At 54.4% G+C, this 17132-nt stretch overlaps 1 protein-coding gene across 1 annotated transcript in view; it reads left to right on the top strand.

The window, feature by feature from the left end:
* Window positions 1-17132, top strand: part of RGS3 (regulator of G protein signaling 3) — a 116668-nt gene that overhangs the window by 58299 nt on the left and 41237 nt on the right. Inside the window, 1 exon segment of the mRNA XM_027616403.2 lies at window positions 4501-4623. Within this exon segment, the coding sequence (XP_027472204.2) occupies window positions 4501-4623 (123 nt within the window).

Genomic DNA, 17132 nt, shown 5'->3' with positions numbered 1-17132 from the left:
CCACCCAGACGCCCTTCACGGGACCTTCTGACAAGTGGTATATCTTCATTGTCTAACATGCAGGTGGCACCCAAAAAAGAAAGTGGGGCAAGAGAGTCAGGAGTTTGAGGGATTTTTCCACTGCATTCAGAAGGCCTCAGTTAGCTGGGCGGCCCCAGCTTTGGGTGTTTCCCAGCAGTAGGTCCTGGGTGGGATTGTCCTAAATAGTGCTCAGCCCTGGAGTCTCTGTTCTCCTGGACAGGTAGCCCTCAGCCCCTGGGAGCCCAGGGGCAGACGCAGCCCCCTCCTGGCTCGAGAGCACCGGGTCCCTGGGACAAAAGTGCATGTTGGTCAAGGACCAGTCTCTTAGAATCTGTGATCCTGTGCTCCATTCATTGAAGAGTTTGCGCTTTGGGGTTAGGAAGACCTAGACTTGAATCTTAGCTCTGCCATTTCCTGACTGAGAGGTCTGGGCAAGTCACATACTCCTCTCTGAAACAAGGCTGATGGGGCCTACCTGGCAGGGCTGTCGTAATGATTAAATGAGATTCAATAAGATACCCTGACCAAAGCACTTAGCACAGAGCCTGGCACGTGGTAAGTGTTCCATAAATAGGAGTTATTATGATTGTCAGCTTCATAACGGGGGGGAGAGCTTTTCATATTCATTTATTCTCCATTAGAGACATCACCAATGATTTATTGACCTTTTAAAAAGAAAGCTAAGAGGAATATCTCATGCTCCTTGTAATGTACATATGGAGTTATACAAATGTGGTAAAGATTACAGGCTCTGGAGGAGGCAGAAGACAGACTTTGACTCTCCTTTCCTGAGGTCTCCTGGGGCTGCTGACTTAGCGTCTCCAAGCCCCAGCATTCTCATCTGGAAAATGGTTAAACGGCTGTGCCTTTCCTTCCTACCTGTGTCATCAGGTCGTTAGAATTAAAGGAGAGGTTTGTCAAGGCGAGTGAACAAACAGTAGCAGAAGGGGTTTTGGTTCCTACAAAGATAATACTAATTTAAGAACAAGGAGGTGAGGCAAGATGGGGGTTTAAAGAGGCCAGGAGGGCCTGGGTTTCTGGTTGGATTTCAGGATGCTCATGTTTGAATGCAGAGGTCCCGGCCCAGTGCTGCCCCATCAGGAGCCCTGTCTCTGGGTGAGTTACGTGAGGATGCCTTCAAGGCTGCTTACAGCCTCAGCCCTGGATCCTGGTAGGAGGGCACGGTGTGCAACGGCATTGAAACCAGTGAGTTAGATCACGCGGGGGATTAAGAGAGACCCTTCATATGTAGAGCAGTCAGGCAGGCAATGGGGTCCCTGATTGGGACAGATGTGTGCAGATGGGAGTTCAGCTCCCCTGGAGAGAGTTGGTTCTGTGCTTTCTCTCTTCACCAGACCAGCCTCCAAAATCTCCTAGAAAGGAGCCTGGGGAGCAAGGACCTCCCCAAAATGTTTGCCCATCTAAGACAGCCAACCCCTGGCCCGGGGCCAGGCCTGGGTTTAGGTCTTTGGTAGCTCAAAAGGCTTCTGGATTCCCTAGCATTATGGGGCTTTCTGCTTCAAGCTGTCAGAGCCAGAGACTCAGCCCTGAACTCTGTTGTTGAGACAGGTCATACGGTCACCATCCCAGGCAGAGAGAAATATGATTTTCTAAAAAGAAATTATCCACAGGGCAGGGGAGAGGAAGTGGTTCTTATGGGTGTCAGTAAAATGGAGATAATCACAGCTTCTACCTTTCGAGGTTGTTGGAAGAAGTACCGAGACCCCACTGGTGAGGTGCTTAGCGCTGTGCGGGGTACAGCATGTGGGGGGGGTTGTCTCAAGATGAGGCTGCTGGTAGCCCTGTAACTGTGAGGAGGGGGCCACCATCCTAGAGCTCAGAGCAGTGTTGAGTAGTACAAGACATTACCAGTGAGCCCTGTGGCTGCCCTCCAAGCCGCTGGCTGACTGGGCTTTTCGAAGGCTTTCGTGCTCTGGTCGCTTTGGGCCCAGTCTGCAAGGGAGAGCATTTCCGCCAGCCGGCGGCAGCCCAGCCAGGGCCTCCTGGGGCCACTCAGGTTTGGGGGATGAAATCTCAATGGGTGTTTCTGCAAGGCTTTGAGCCTTCCTTCTGCTGCTCACTAGCAATAAGAGCTGGAAGAGGCCCTTGGCCACTCGGAGCCTTGGTTTTCCCCTTCCTTGAATTGGGAGTAACCATCTAAGAACCTCCCTACCTCTTCATGCAATTGTCAAGAACAAAATGAGAGCATGGGTAGGAAAGTGCTCTTTAAAATGGGTAATTAGATAAAAGGAATTATTATTAAGGCAGAATTCGCTTTGGCACAGAAAGAAAAAGGGAGGTTTGGCTCCAGGAGATTAAGGGATTTGATGAAGCCCAAAGAGCTAGGTAGAGACAGGGCCAGCTTTGTGAAGAGATGGCCTTTCCAAGCTGGAAGGGACCATGGTCTTTGCCTCTCTCCTCACCTGGCAGGGGAACATGATGAGACAGAGAGCCCAGGGCCCTCTGGTCAGCTCCTGCCCTACCTGGCTTCCCTCCGGGGAATCTTGGGGTCTTTTTTTGCTGGGCCTGTCCTTCCCCTGCAGCAGGCTGGGAGTTCTGAGAAGTGGAGGGAATCTGTTGTTAAGTGGGAGGATTTCCTCCCCATATCCGCCCAGTTCCCTGAAGCCAAGGGGAGGCAATTTCTTCCCTCTCTCCTCTGATGCTTTTAGGAAGATCAGCTTCTCAGCACTTCGGGGCAGGAGAAGAGTGGCTGGCACACTTGGGAACACTTAGCAGGGGAGCTGGCCCCGCCCTGAAGGGTGGCATCCCGTAGCGTTCTGGGGGATGGCAGAATAGAGAATGTCCCCACATGCTAGTTGATGATGCTGGTAACCATCTCAGCTCAGAGCCCTCACATGTGCTGTTCCTTCTGCCTGGAACAGTTTCTCCCAAGCACTTGCCTTGCTGGCCTTTATTGTTCAGGCCTTCGCCCGAATGCTGCCCCTGCGGAGAGGCCTTCTCTGACCACCAGGCTCAGACAGGACCTCTCCCTTTTGGCCTTTTCCCAATTGGTAATGATATTATTTCATTGTTTCTTGGTTAATTGTCTCTTCCCCAACCTGAGGGCCAGAGCTCAGTCTCTCTTATTTGCTTCTTCACCCCCAGGAGCTAGAACAGTCCCTGACATGTAGCAGGCGCTCAATAAATATTTATTAAATGAGCGAAGTACGGAGCAGTAACAACGGTAGCTGCTGTCTGTCGAGGACTCCGATTGTTCTCGTGACTTACTGGCTCACGAGCTCTGAGAGGGGGTGATGTCATTCCCATTCCCATTCGACAGGCTTTCCTAAGGTGCACAGCTAGGAAGTGGCAAAGCTGGGATTCGAGCCAGGCCTGTCCAACTGCAAAACGAGGAAGGACTGCATAGAAACACTGTCTTGTTCTCTGTTCCAAGCCATCCAGCTCATGCTCTCAGCTCCCTGGCTGAGCTCATGTAATCGCAGCCCTGTGAGGTTATAATCAAATTCCAGCGGAGTCGGAAAGAGCCTGCAGTCCCCTGACCAGAGTGTTCTAGAGTGGATGATAGCCCTGGGCGTGCTCGACCGCCCCCCCCCGCCCCTCCCCCCAGCACACTCCAACTCCCCGGGGCCGCCTCCCTGGGTCTCGGCAGCGCGCTGATGCTTGTGCCAAAGCTGGCCTGGCTTTGACCTCATCCCAGAAGTCCCTCCGGGAGCTTACCGAGGCCATTACTTGCCCAGTACTGTGCTGGGCCAAGATGGGAAAGGCCTTCCTGGAAGGATTTTCTAGTCTAGCTGGGGGGGACGAGACTGCACTTAACGAGGTTAGATGGCAAAGCGAGATGGGAATGACAGCAGTGCCAGTGCTGGAGCCTGTCCTTGCACTTGGCTGAGCTGAGGAGCCCGGGTCGGACCCAGCTCTGGTGCCAGGCATGCGTGTGCCTGTAGGGGCCCCGTGACTACGCCCACATGAGACTTTCAGAAGGGACCTGAGTTTCTGTTTGAGTTCTGTTGGTATGTCTGTCCAGCTGCCCATCTAACCTTGGCCTTGTGATCAGATCGTGTGCCCAGGTCGGGGGAGGGGGGCTCTGTGAGCAGGGGGAGGGGTCCTGGCTCCACAGAGCACCAGCCGGCTGGAGACCTTGGCCCTCTGGGTTCCCCCATGTGCTCTTGCAGCTGCCGCCTTGTGCTGCCTGTCCCCGGGGGTGACCTCACCATTTCTGTCCTGTGGCTCTCCACAGGCCTCCACTGTGCTGGGAGCTAACCCTCCCCCCTCCCCCACCCCAGCCCGTGGGCACACAGCGCTCACTTGCCAGCCGGCCCCCGAACCGGCTTCCTTGCTCCTCTGGCTGCCTCGATGTCACTGGGGATTAGTGTGCATTTGTGGCTTTTAGTGGGCCCTCCCCCCCCCCACCCCGCTGCAGCCTCACCCTCTGGAGCCCAGGGATGGGCTTGGGCCTGGGAGCCCCCTGAACCAGGGAGCAGCCCTGACCATCCTCTCCTCTGTTTTCCCTGACGTCAGAAGGCAGAGTGCTTATTCACTTTGGAAGCGCACTCGCAGGAGCAGAAGAAGAGAGTGTGCTGGTGCCTGTCGGAGAACATCGCTAAGCAGCAACAGCTGATGGCTTCGCCCCCGGAGAGCAAGGTAAGGGCCTCGCCGGTGGCCGCCGCCCTGGCTGCCTGGCTTCCCCGCCCCAGCCCGGACTCGCAAGCCTCCGAATTGAGCTCGGGAGCAGCTCCAGCTTAGGACTTGGATCTGAGCAACAAGCTCTTGGCGGGGAGGCCCGTGCTTGAGTGTCTCTCCCCCTTGGCGTCTCACAGGGTCTACCGAGTGGGTTTTGCATGGCTCAGATAGAGCGACGGAGCCCAAGGGAGCATGGCCATCGCTTCTCGGCTCTGTTCGATGGTTTGCCTCTGGCCAGGTCCAGTCTGGGTTGGCCCGCCGCTGCTGCCTGGCATGGAGTCCCCCTCTGCCATGGGGTAGGTCATGCCCAGGGGTAGCGCACGGGCGTTTAACACTGGCCGAGGGCCGGCATCGTTGGGAGGCGATGTCTGTGGCGGAAGCTGTTTCTAGTTCGCTGCAGGCCACAGCCAAGTGGAGCCAAGTGGAGTTTGCTGGGGACTGGGGGCCGGCCAGCTGGAGAATCAGGGAAAATTAGAGCCTCCCAGCTGAGGCTGACCTGCGATGGGCGCCCCAAAGCTGGTCCGGTGCCTGTGGAGGGGACGGGACAGGGGCCGGATCACGGCCTTCCCCTTTGTCAGCTGGATGCCAGCCACCGGGCCCAGCTGTAGTTCCCATTTGTGAGTCACCCGGGGGGCTTCTCTTTGGTGAAAGTGTTGGCCATTTGGGGGTTTGGTCTGGTTGGCTGCAGGAGGATCTGAGTGGTTGGTCTGCTGGCTCAGGGGGAGAGGATGAATGAAAGCGAGTGGCAGCCAGTAAACTTGCCGGCCTGTTTCTTCTTCCCATGCGTTCGGCAGGCATACGGTGGGCTGCGGGGACAGCCTCCTCTGGAGCTGTGGTGGTAGATAGCAGCCCCGCAGCTAGTCCCGAAGGAAGGGAGTAACAGGCTGAGGCTCCTGTAATCTCAGACTGGAAAGTTATTTTGTTTTATACTAGCCAGAGGCAAGAGTAACTTTGATGAAGGGGGAGAGCGGGAAGGGCACGGACTTTGACTCACACTCTGCCCATGACTGGCGGTGTGACCTTGGGCAAGTCACTCGACTACTCAGTGCTTTGGTGCCTCCGTCTGGGAACAACAGTTCCTCCTCCAAAGTGTTGCCAGGAGAGTTAAATGAGATGGTGCATACGCAGTTCACGGCACATGGCTTGGGATGCCGCAGGCGCTCGCTCAACCACAGCGGTGGGGCGCGCCCCGCCCCCACCTCCGCCCCAGCAACTTGTGGCTACCCTCCCATTGTCTGGGTCTTCTACTGATCAGAGACCTGTTGCTGAGGATGTAGGCTGCCTTGTACCCTTGATCCCAGCTTGGTCAAAGTCAGAAACGAGGCCATTCTCTTCACTGGGGCGGTCCCTGGGATGATCCATGACTAAACTCATGCCCTCCAGCTTTCTTGTAATTTTGGGCTTAGCTCCTTCTGGTATGGGGGGAAGAATTCTTTCTGCTTCAGCTTCAGAGTTTGCAGGCTCTGGAGTGTGTTGGCAACTGTCTTCTCCGTGCCTTGGGCAGTCTCTCCATCTTCGGTTGGGAGGACAGTTTGGCTGAAGGTAGTCTGAGTTTCTGAGACAGGCTCTGGGCCCTGCAGGCTGTGGATTTGGCTGGCTGATGCTGGAAGGACCCCAGAGTTTGGGGCCCAGCTTCGGGGCCATGCCAAGACCTATGGGCGTCCTGGGCTGGCAACAGATACCTCTTCAAATCAAAACTCTTTAAATGTGTGTTTAATGGAGCAGCTGTGTGTTGGGTGGGAAAAGGGTAAAGAAGGAGGGCCTGAGCACTGGGACAACCTCAGAATTGCCTCCTTGCCTGAGAACTGAACCCTGGCGCAGCCCTACGCACCCCACTGGCCCACCATCCTTAGGAGGGAGCTATGTAACCATGTTTTGTTAGGCAGGCAGGCCCCTTGGGGTCCCAAGCCCAACCTCCCCCACCCCCACCCCACCATACACACTTCAAGAGTCTTAGCAACTTATTCCTTCTGGTCCCTTACAAAAAGCTCCCCGAGAGAAATTCTGGTAAGTATGATTTTCTCCAGGCCCATGGAGTCCCAGGAGGGCTCTAGCAACCTTAGCAACTTGGCCTGGTGGCCATCCAGCCAGCCCACCGGTCGTCCACCTGTGCTTAGCTCCACCAGGTCCCGGCAGCTTCGGAGGTGACCGTGAACGTCTTTGCCAAGGGCTGGGCCACAGCCTTTCTGCTAAGGTTGCTGACCTCCAGGGAGAGAGAAGAGGGAAGACCAGGCAGAGCTCAGGCCCCAGCTTCTTGCTTTTCAGGCAGAAAGAGTCCTGCTTGATTAATTTGTCCTGAGTAGCATGCCTTTTTTTTTTTTTCCTTAAATGCCTTTTACTTCTTTGTTCTTTCTGAGAATGCTCCGCCTTCTGCTGTACATGGGGGAAACCTCTGCCCAGGCTGCTCCCAGACTTAACTCAGATGCCTCTCTGGGGAAAGAGGGGTTTGCAAGGGAACTCCCGAGAGTCCCATGCCGCCCCTTCTCAACCCTGTTCAACAGTGTTTGCTGATACCGTGGAATGGGGGACCCTTCACACATCTCAAGGAACACAAAAGTTCTTCCCAAATCTGCAAACCATAAATGAACATGAAATGCTTGTTGGGAAAGGCAGAGGCATTGGAAGAAGATGGATTCCAAGAACGACAGAGAGGCAGGTGGGCCACTAGCCGGGTGAGGCCTCTGGCAGCTTCTTGCTCAGTGGTCCTGCTCAGGCATGGGTCAGGTGGCTCTCTCTGGCTCTTTGAACTTTGGGATTATCCTGAAAGCTTCCCAAGGAAGATTATCATGGAGGGCCTGGGGTCATGCGGTCTCCATGGGGAACCCTGCCCTGCAGATTCCCCCAGGACTGGATTGCTGTAAACTCTGCTGCCTATGGCGGCCGGGTCTGTTGGGGCAGTCACAGGCTTTCCGTGCTGTCCCCGGGGTACCTGCAGGTTGCTGTCGGGGTTGCTGGGGCAGTGTGGACACAATGAGGCAGGCAGTGTCTGGCCTGAACCCCTTCTCTGGGAGCCCTGTTGCCTTTCTCCAGCTCCCTCTGAGGTGCCCACGGTTAGGGCCGGGGCTGCCCTGGGTTGGCCTGTGTGAGCTCCCCTTCTCTCTGTAGAATTAAGACCCAGCTTCCTTCCACTCACCACACCCTTCTTTCTCATCAGAACTCTGCCTACTTGCTTCAGGATCTATTCCTGGAGGGAACCTACCTTTCTTCTGCCTCGGATAACTTTTACTAGACTCCCTGCCACGGGGAGTGCTGGGATGCTTCTAATCTAGAATAACTCACAGGTAGTCCTGCCTGGGGCCACTGAGGTTCTGAGCCAGTAGGGACAAACAGGTGCATCTTATTTTGGTTTTTCAATCAAATACACATAACAAGTGCCTCCTCTGTGCCAGACACTAGGTTAGGTCCTTTGGGGTCACAGAGATGGATGGGACCCTGTCCTATGGAACTCTCCTTTCATTGGGCAGAGGTGACCAGGAATGGCGATCCACGCTTTAAAGGCTGTGCCTGTTGGGTCCTCAGAGCCGTCCAGTGGGGTCCGGGCCACACATTCGTCATCCACTCTGTGACCCTCCGCTGAGCCCCCACCACACGCACAGCGCTGGCCTGGGCCACGGGAAGGCTCTGAGGAGAGTAGGCTTCCGACAGCCATCAGGTAGGCGAGGGGTGCAGGGCATCAGGGACTGCTCCGTTGTCGGGGTGCTCCCTGGACTCCACGGTGGGAATGCACGGACGGATCTGCCACGTTCTTTCCTTGCGAGGTCGCAGTCCAGGGGCGGAGACAGATCTGCCAATGGATTGCTCAAAAATGATACGGCAAGTGATGTGGGGGGTGTAAACTCTTACCACTCTGTGACCTCAGGTGGGGCACCGAGCCTTGCTGAGACTCAGTTTTCTCATCAGTAAAGTGGATGGATTAACAGGGTTCTCGTGACGAGTAAGCTCATGTCATGTGCACACAAGAAGAACTCTGTGAACTAGCTGCTCTTGTTACCATTTTAAAGCTATGTTTATTTAGGAAGATTCATCTAGTGGCCTTGCTTATTGAAGCTGAATGCTGCTACCCTGAGCGCATGGGATGATCGCTCCATGTCACTGCCTGGTAACTGCCTGCTGTGTTCCGGGGCCCAGGCAGGGAAACTGAGGCCTCCTGGGCCTGCTCTGGCTCTGAGACTTCTCCCAGATGTGACGCCTTGTCATCTCCACTGGTCAGCTAGAGGCGGGGCCCCGGTGATGCCAGGGTCTGTCTGAGCACCTTAGGAAGGAACAGGGGCAGGTCCTGGAGACAGGCAGCCCTGGCCTGAGTAGACAGTGAGCTAATTCCAGTTCTGTCTGGTTCCACAGAAACTCCACCCTTATGGCTCTCTCCAGCAGGAGATGGGGCCGGCCAACTCAACCAATGCTACCCAGGATAGAAGCTTTACCTCATCAGGACAGACTCTGATTGGCTGAGCAAGCCCAAGGGCGGGACTCTGCTTCTGGCAACTTAACCCTTTCTTGGGCATCCCCTACCACACATTAACCTCACCTCAACTGGACCCAAAACGGAGGACCAAGATGGTGGGCCTAGGGTCATCTGAAGGGAGTGGCCCCACGGGTGTGTGTGGACTGGCATCAGAAGGACCACAGTGGTATGAGAGGCCCTATGGGCACGTGCCGACTGGCATCGGAAAGTCCCAAATGGAGAAGACTCAGATTTTTCCCTACAAGGAAGAAGGAGGAGAAATAGCATCTGGGCTTCCCGTGGTTCCAGGGCCCGCCTTGGGGGCATAGGAGAGGTTGGCAGAGGTCAGCCCTGACGGAGAACAATGTCATCAGCCTCCGCTGCCAGAAGACATCTCCACGCAGTCTGTTGTTCGTCTGTTCTCATTCATTGGTTCCCTCATCCAGCAGATATTTGGGGGGCATCTACTTTATGCCAGGCTCTAGGCCAGCAGCTGGGGGTTCTGTGGAGGATGAGGTGGATATGGTCTCTGCTCTTTTTTTTTCTTTAAAGATTTTATTTATTTGAGAGAAAGAGAGAGCATGCGTGAGAACACGAGGGCCAGGGCGCAGAGGGAGAAGCAGGCTCCCCACCGAGTAGGGAGCCCGGCGCGGGACTCGATCCCAGGGCCCTGGGATCATGACCTGAGCCGAAGGCAGACGCTCAACGACTGAGCCCCCCAGGCGCCCCTTGGTCTCTGCTCTTATCAAGATACCAGTCCTAGTAGGGGAGTGAGCATTAAATAGATCAACACCAACACACACACACACACACACACACACACACACACACACACACACACACACACACGTGATTGCAAACTGATCATCTGTGAAGAAAAGGATTCCTTTGAGAGAGAATATTACTGTGGGGAGGGGGGGGATGGGCAGGGAATATCCTAACTTTAAAGTTGAGACCTGCAGGCCAGAAAGGAGTTAGCCAGTCAAGGACTTTGGAAGGAGTGTTGCAGGCAAATAGAACAGCTTGCGGCGAGTACCTGAGATGGGAAGGAGCTTGGCATGCTCGGGCCAACAAAGGCCGGCATGGCTGGAGCTGAGTGAGGAGGCAGACCAGGTGGGTGTGTGGGGGCCAGATCACACAGGGCCGTGGTGGTTAGTGTTTTGCTGATGTCATTCTAGATACAGCGGGAAGCCATCGGAGGCTTTTGAGAAAGGGAGTCGGTCTCAGGTGCATTTCTGGAAGAACAAGAGAGCCCAGGGAGGCACGCAAGTGCGTGTGCAGAGATCGGTTAAGGGGTCCCTTTAGGCTTCCAGGTGAGGAGCAGTGGTGGCCCGTCCGGGATAGGGATAGTGGATAGTGGTTGGGGAGGTAAGTATGGGACTTTCCAGACCCTGGGTTGTGGTGGAGGTTCTGGAATGAGAAGAGAGAATTCCTTGCCCCATTGTGTCTTGTTCTCTCAGTGATACAAGTGAGCATTGGAACCTGCCTCACAGAGCCTCCTGGCTGGGCCTGGGCGGGCACCAGGGCCGAGTTCTAACAATGGCCCTGGAAGGGGTGGGGGGAGCAGCAGGGGCTTCACGTGGCCCAGGTGGGAAAGTTCACAGCCCCCAGGCCTCAGCAGGGATTGCCTGCGCTCTCCCTCCATCCTGTGCTGAGTGGTCCGACAGGAAGCTGGGACACAGCCCTCTGGAAGTGGATTTGGTTTGCTTTCTGCAGAGCTCCCAAGGTTCAGGGACTAGGGCTAGGTGTGGCTCAGCTAAAGGAAGACCTACTGAGGCACAGTGATTAGAGCCCAGCCTGCTCACGGCCTGGAGCCCAGGCTTGCTCAGCTCTCATGCCCTTCTCTAACTGCCAAGACCTAGAGGGAGGGAAGCCGGAGGTCACAGGTCCGAGTAATATAGCTCCAACACAAACGGTATATGTAGGACCATGGTCACTTACATAGAAAAGGGGGGTCAAAGAGGCTGGAGAGATGGCTCAGGCCAGAAAAGCCCCTGGACCTTGGGTGGCCTCTGCATCGTGTCCTGTAAGACCTTCTCAGTGCCTTTAGAGAGGGCTCTTATGCCTGGTGAGCTTGCTCAGCGGCTGTGGCCACTTGAACTCCAAGAATGGCCCAGAAGAGAATACTGCGTCCCTGACCTCCCATGTAGGCAAGATCAGACATCCCCTGAACAGGGGGGATGGAATGTATCGGCCAGTGACCAGGCTGATGTCCCAGCGCAGCAGGGAAACCGGCTCGGCCCGCAGGCCTAGCGCTACACGGTGTCTGTGGGCCAGGACTCAGCCCGCAGGGTTAACTCTGAGAGGCGGAGCCGCTGCATCTGCACAGACAGCAAGCTGCACTTTGATTTCATTTGATTCCCTTACAAAATGACATTAAGGGGAATGTGAGGCATGGGAGAATCGCCCGTCTGGGAAGGCAGCAAGCTTGACCCTCCGGGACCTGGTCACCAGATAGGTGCGGACAACAGGAGCTCTGGCCACAGGGACATGGAGAATCCGAACACAACACCGGAGCCCTGGGGGCAGGGCTCTCCTCCCAGCTTGTCCCCGACCGGCCGCCGACCTGAGTGGTGCTCCCGTTGGGGTCCCAGGCCCGGCCGGCTGCCGGGGGAGCAGACATCAGCTCCTGGAGGGCCCGGGCCCGTCTGGCCGGGGACTGTGGTGAGCCACAGCGCCATCGGTGCTCTGCCTCTCAAATCGATGAAACAATTCACTGGGCTCCACGGGCTCGAGAAGATGAAATATGACCGGGTGGCTGGAGCTCTTCAGCGTCCCAGTCTGTCCCCGCCGTCCGGGATGATGGACACGCTATGGAAACTGCGTCTGAGAGTCATAATCACGGGAAACACAGCTGGGCCCCACCCTCCACGTAAATCATGCTAAGAAGCCTACACAATGGTCTCTTTCCTGATGGTCCAATTGTCTTGGTTTGGTGTCTGGGGCCTGGGAGCCGGGAGGACGGGAGCACACCATTTATTGTTGAAAAGGCCATCTGTGCGATTTGAATACAAAGTGATCCTTTAAGTTCCCCTCACACCCTTGGATCCCGTGCTTTCTTAGGTCGCAGGCGCTGGGTCTTTTTGAAACTCTGTCCCTCCTGTAAGTAGCCTTGCCGGGTGTCTGCTGGCCTGGCCTTTTGACCCTTTGGGAGCTGGGACCTGTTGGAAATAATGATGACATTTCTTTAAGTATGTCTTGTTTGTTTGTTTTAATCCTTTATTTAAAATGTTTTCATCAGTTCAGCCACCAAATCCCTCATTTCTCACACACGGCCCCAAGTGGGGTCTGCAGAGTGAGGGCGGAGGCTCTCTGTGGGAGGGTGCCTCACAGGGACAGCAGGGCCTTCCGGGATGGCAGCCGGGGTCCCCAGGCATTATTATCTCCCCGGGCCTTGAGCAGCCTCACTGTATGGATGAAAGGGACTGAGACTCAGAGAAGTTAAATGACTTATCCAAGGTCACACAGCAGGCAAGAGGCCAAGCTAGTCTTCAAGCCAAAGCCTTTCAACCTAAGCCACTGCTCTTCCCAGATGCCAAGGTTTGCCTTTTGGGGGTGGAAGCAGAGAAATCAGTCATCTCCTTCTGGAAGAGGCAGGAGGATGATATCGTGCATGTGGAAGCTGTGGACCTTTTAGCTCTAGAGGAGATGCTTTAGGACAAATGAGTGAGATGTCTTATTCTCCACATAGTGGAGAGTAAGCTTCCAGAGTTCATATGTCTGAGGGGTGGCCCGGAAAAGCTCAAGAGCATCACACCAGATTTGATATGAAGGGCAAGAGAGAGTCCCTGAAGACAGGCTTTCAGGGAGCACTGAGGCAGTTGGCTGATGCCCCTTTCTCTTTCGAGTCTGGAATTCAAGAGGATCAGCAGACCACAGTATTGGATACCCAGCAGCAATGGAACTGTGGCCAAAGGCAGAAAGGGACAGCTACAGGTTTAGGACCTGAGTCTTGGAAGCAGGCCTTTGACCCGAGCCCTGTCAAAGGTGGGGAGAGAGTCTGCTCTGCATTCTGGGCCCAGATTTTGCTAACTGACTAGTTCTAAATCTCTAAATCTTACCCCAAGTAACTGGGAATCAGCTGGACCGGATTTCAGATATGCCCCCCAGGAAGCAGACTCTTTTCCCTAAAAGGCTCAGGTGTTTTCCAGTCTCTCCAGCCTTCTCCTCTCCCCTGCTTGCTGCCCACCTGGCTCTGGACAGACTGCCCACTCCGCCATCTTGCTCTTCTCCTCCACCATGGTGCGCTTCCTGTTTTAGTTCTTAATGAAGACAGCACAACCTGATCCTCCATCCGTGTCTTGACCTTATCTTCCCTCAAGCCTTTCTCCAAACAGGACCACCATCCTGCAGTTGTTCCCAGATACTTGGTTTAAAGGTAAAACAATAACACAAGGTAGTCCGGTGAGCGCCTACACTGTGACCTCTGTGGTCTCTTTAACCCTCACTCCAGCCCTCATGAGGTTCATTATCCCCATTACGCATCTACCTTCCTTACACCCAACTGGTAGACAAAGACGCCGAGTCTTAGAGAAGTTAAGAAACTTGCCGAAGGTCACACAGCTGGGGTGGCAAGGATTGGACCCTGGCAGCCCAGCTCCAGAGCACCTGCCTTGGATCGCTCTGTATTACTGCTTTCTGGCAATCACAGACCATCCAAGCTGCTTCAGACCACATGGGAAGCTGTTGTCAGAGTAAAGCCCAGGTCTCCACTTGGCTCTCAAGGCTCTCCCTGGATGCACCATACCCCTGCTGCGTGGCTACAGCCTGGCCGCACTGGGTTATTTCAACCCTTGTGGCTACAGCCTGGCCGCACTGGGTTATTTCAACCCTTCTCCAGACTCACTGTGCACGTTCATGTTTCGGCTGTTCCACCTGCTGTTGCCTGCCCTTCTTTGCTGTCCCTGCAGTCCTCAACCTTTAAGGCTTGGCCCCTCTCTCCTGAGACACCGCTCTCGGGTGTGTATCAAAGGTGCACCAGAAGTCATTGCTTCCTTCTCTGTGTTTCCATGGTATTTTGTTCATCCTTAGCACAGTGTGTTAAGCAGATATGTCTCATCTGCAAGACTGTGAGCTCCTTGGGAGCCAGTGGTGCTCATATCTTACCTATTTCTTATTCTGTTACTGCCCCATCCTTAGTACGTGCTCAGGAGATGTAGAATAGAATTGGGTCCTGTGGTTTGAGCCTCTCCTGTTCTAGAATTTAAATGAGGAAACTGAGTCTCAAAGGTCACTCAAGGGAAGTGACCTGGCCACAGTCATGGGACAAGTTAGTGGCCGAGTCAAATCTCCTGTCTTGGCTGAGAGCTTTCTCTGTTGCGCCTCCATGTGGTGAGACCAGAGCCTGGATCCCCATCTGGCCAGGCTCATTTCAGGGTCATGGATACTACCGTATTCTGTGCTGACTCCTGGCATCCTCAGAGGCAGAGGACAAACTGACCAGAGCTGTTCCCATGGTTCTCTTCCCCAGGTTTGTGGCCTCCCCTCTCACTGAACCCCTTGCCCTCAGAGAAAACCAGAGTAGGATTCTGAAAATCTTAGTTCCAATCCTGATGGTGCCCATAACTCACTGTGTGACTTGGGGCAAATTCCTTTCTCTCTCTGATCATCTGTTTCTTTACCAAGAAAAATGAGGCAGTTGAGTCTAAATGGGCTCCAGGAGTCATCCTCAAAGCCTCAGGACTCTTAACAGCAGGTTAAAGGAAGAAAGAAAACAGACGTTTTGGTCGTCACACTGAAACAAGAGTGTATGCGCGGTGGATATATGCAAATGCTGTACGTGGTTAATATTCATCATGGACTCGTGACACATAAGGTATACCTAACGGATCTTGTACGGGAAGGGATCCCCGTCACAGGTACACAAGTTATAGGTACACTGCTGTCTCCTCCCCACCCAAAGGTGCCTCCTTCCAGGCCGGCCCCTGGGAAGCCAGTACAAAGAGCTTTCCAGCCCCAAATCCTCCTCTCTTCCTTCTTCCTTTCTACTCACCAGACTCTTTTGTTTGAACTTCACATATATATGTTCTTTAACCTTTCCCATGACTGGGTCGGCTCTTTCAAGTGGAATTTGTGGTGATCAATATGCAGTGCCTTTCGTTTCTCGTGTGGTCAGAAATCTCCTTCAGACTTTTCCCCCGAAGTCACCACTGACTTTTTTTTCATTGCCTTTAATGTATATCTTCTTTCACTCAAACACTACTCCAGGTAAATTTCCTAGGACAGTGTCTTTCAAATGTGAGCGGCTTTCTGCGATAGCTCTTGGCTGTTGTTCCTTGTGGAAGAACATTCAGGGTTAAGTAGGCTAGCCTGAGGAGCTGACCACCATTTATAACAAGAGTTTTCAGTGGGGGAATGCATTCTGAGATCCATAATCAACTCTCAGACCGACTCTGGGAACACAACTCAGCACATATCCAAAAGCCGATGAATACAGTGTTTATTTTATGAATGACTAGAATTTTGATGGAACCACTGAAACTTTGAATGTGGAACTGAAAATCCTCCCTCCTCCCACACTAATACCGGTTGATGAACAAGCTTGATTTATAGAAACCAAGACCAAGAGAGGGGCAAGAACCTGGCCAAGGGCCAAGCATTTGGTGCTAGAACCGGAAGTAGGCCCCAAACCTCTAGCTTCTAGGCCAGTGTTCCTCTTTGGGGACTTTTGAACAGTCGGCCAGGTTGGGGGCGGGGGGCGGGGGGCGGGGGTGGGTAGCACAGATGTCCTAGAGATGCCCTCCTTGTCTCACTCAGCTGGAAAAGTAAGTCACCACTTTGGGCTGTCATGGACATAGTGAGAAATGGCCTGGCTAATGGCGTGGGGAGAGGTTGTCTAGTGGGCTGGCCGGTCTATAAATTCCTGGTGTGTTCCTGCCGGAGCAGAATGAATGGGCAGCTATTTTACCTGGGGCTCTGAGCGTGGCAGGACTGGTGGAGATGCTCCCTGTGCTCTGTTCTAAAAATAGTGGTGGGAATGGAGCTGAGGGGAAGAGGAGGGGGATCCTTGGGGAGCTGGGTGGGGCACCTCGCCCCCTTCCTCTTCCTGCCAGGCCCTCTGTGAGGAAGGGCCAGAGGTTCAGAGGATTTAGATCTGGGAGGGTCCCGGAGCCATCAGCCCTCACACCCCGTCCACCCACAGGAGAGGAGGCCCTGCAGGCCCCGAGAGGGGAGAGGACTGGCCAGCAGTGGCCGAGCCCAGGGCGAAGGCCCCAGCTCGTAGGCTCTTTTCCTCCCGCTGTTTCAGCAGGGCAGCTGCAGGCCTCGGGAGGCTTTCTCTCACTGCCTCTGGGCGTGCACAGGGCCTGGGAACTCCTGGGGCCGGATGTGGTTGCTTCCTGAGAGTCGCCCAGCAGGCGAGGAGCACCGGCTAGTCTGCCTCAAGCCGAGACCTCTGCCGGCAGGCCTTCCAGCGCCACGCCCTCCCTTTGCTGGTGTCCCCACCCTTGCTGACTTGTTCTTCTGCCTCGCCTCCTGGCCTATCTGCAGGGACGGTGGACAAGGGCCTACAGGACAGAGGGCCTACTAGCCCAGGACCTTTCTCCACCCTCCCTTAGGAACAAGGAGACCTAGCTAAGGTTCAAATCCCAGCTCTCCTTCTCAGTAGCTGCGCAATTAGTGGTGGGTCACCTAGCATCTGTCAAATGAGATGATGACCCCTAGCTCACTGGATTCTTGGGAACATTCGAGGGGTTGGACTGTGCGAAGTCCCTGGCGTGTAGTAGGTACTTAGTCACAGGAGCTGTCATCACCAGATCCAGCACGGGCACAGGCTTGACTTTCTGCAACCCTCCTCCTCGGGGCTTCTACCAATGGAGCTATGACAGGTGTTGGTTTGTGTTTTAAAGGCAGTTGACTTTTGTTGTGTTGTTACAAAAAGTGATTGGTGTTTAATATGAAGAAAACATTTAATACAGTTGAACCAGAAGAAGGAAATGAAGTTCACTTTTAATCCCAACACTCAGAGATAACCACTTTTAACATTTTGGGGTATATCCTGTCAGGCATTTGTTTATATACACATACATCT

Source organism: Zalophus californianus, chromosome 13, assembly GCF_009762305.2.
Source record: "Zalophus californianus isolate mZalCal1 chromosome 13, mZalCal1.pri.v2, whole genome shotgun sequence".
In the NCBI taxonomy this organism is placed as follows: domain Eukaryota; kingdom Metazoa; phylum Chordata; class Mammalia; order Carnivora; family Otariidae; genus Zalophus; species Zalophus californianus.
Note: the sequence above shows the minus strand (reverse complement) of the source record. Positions and strands in the feature narration are given on the sequence as shown.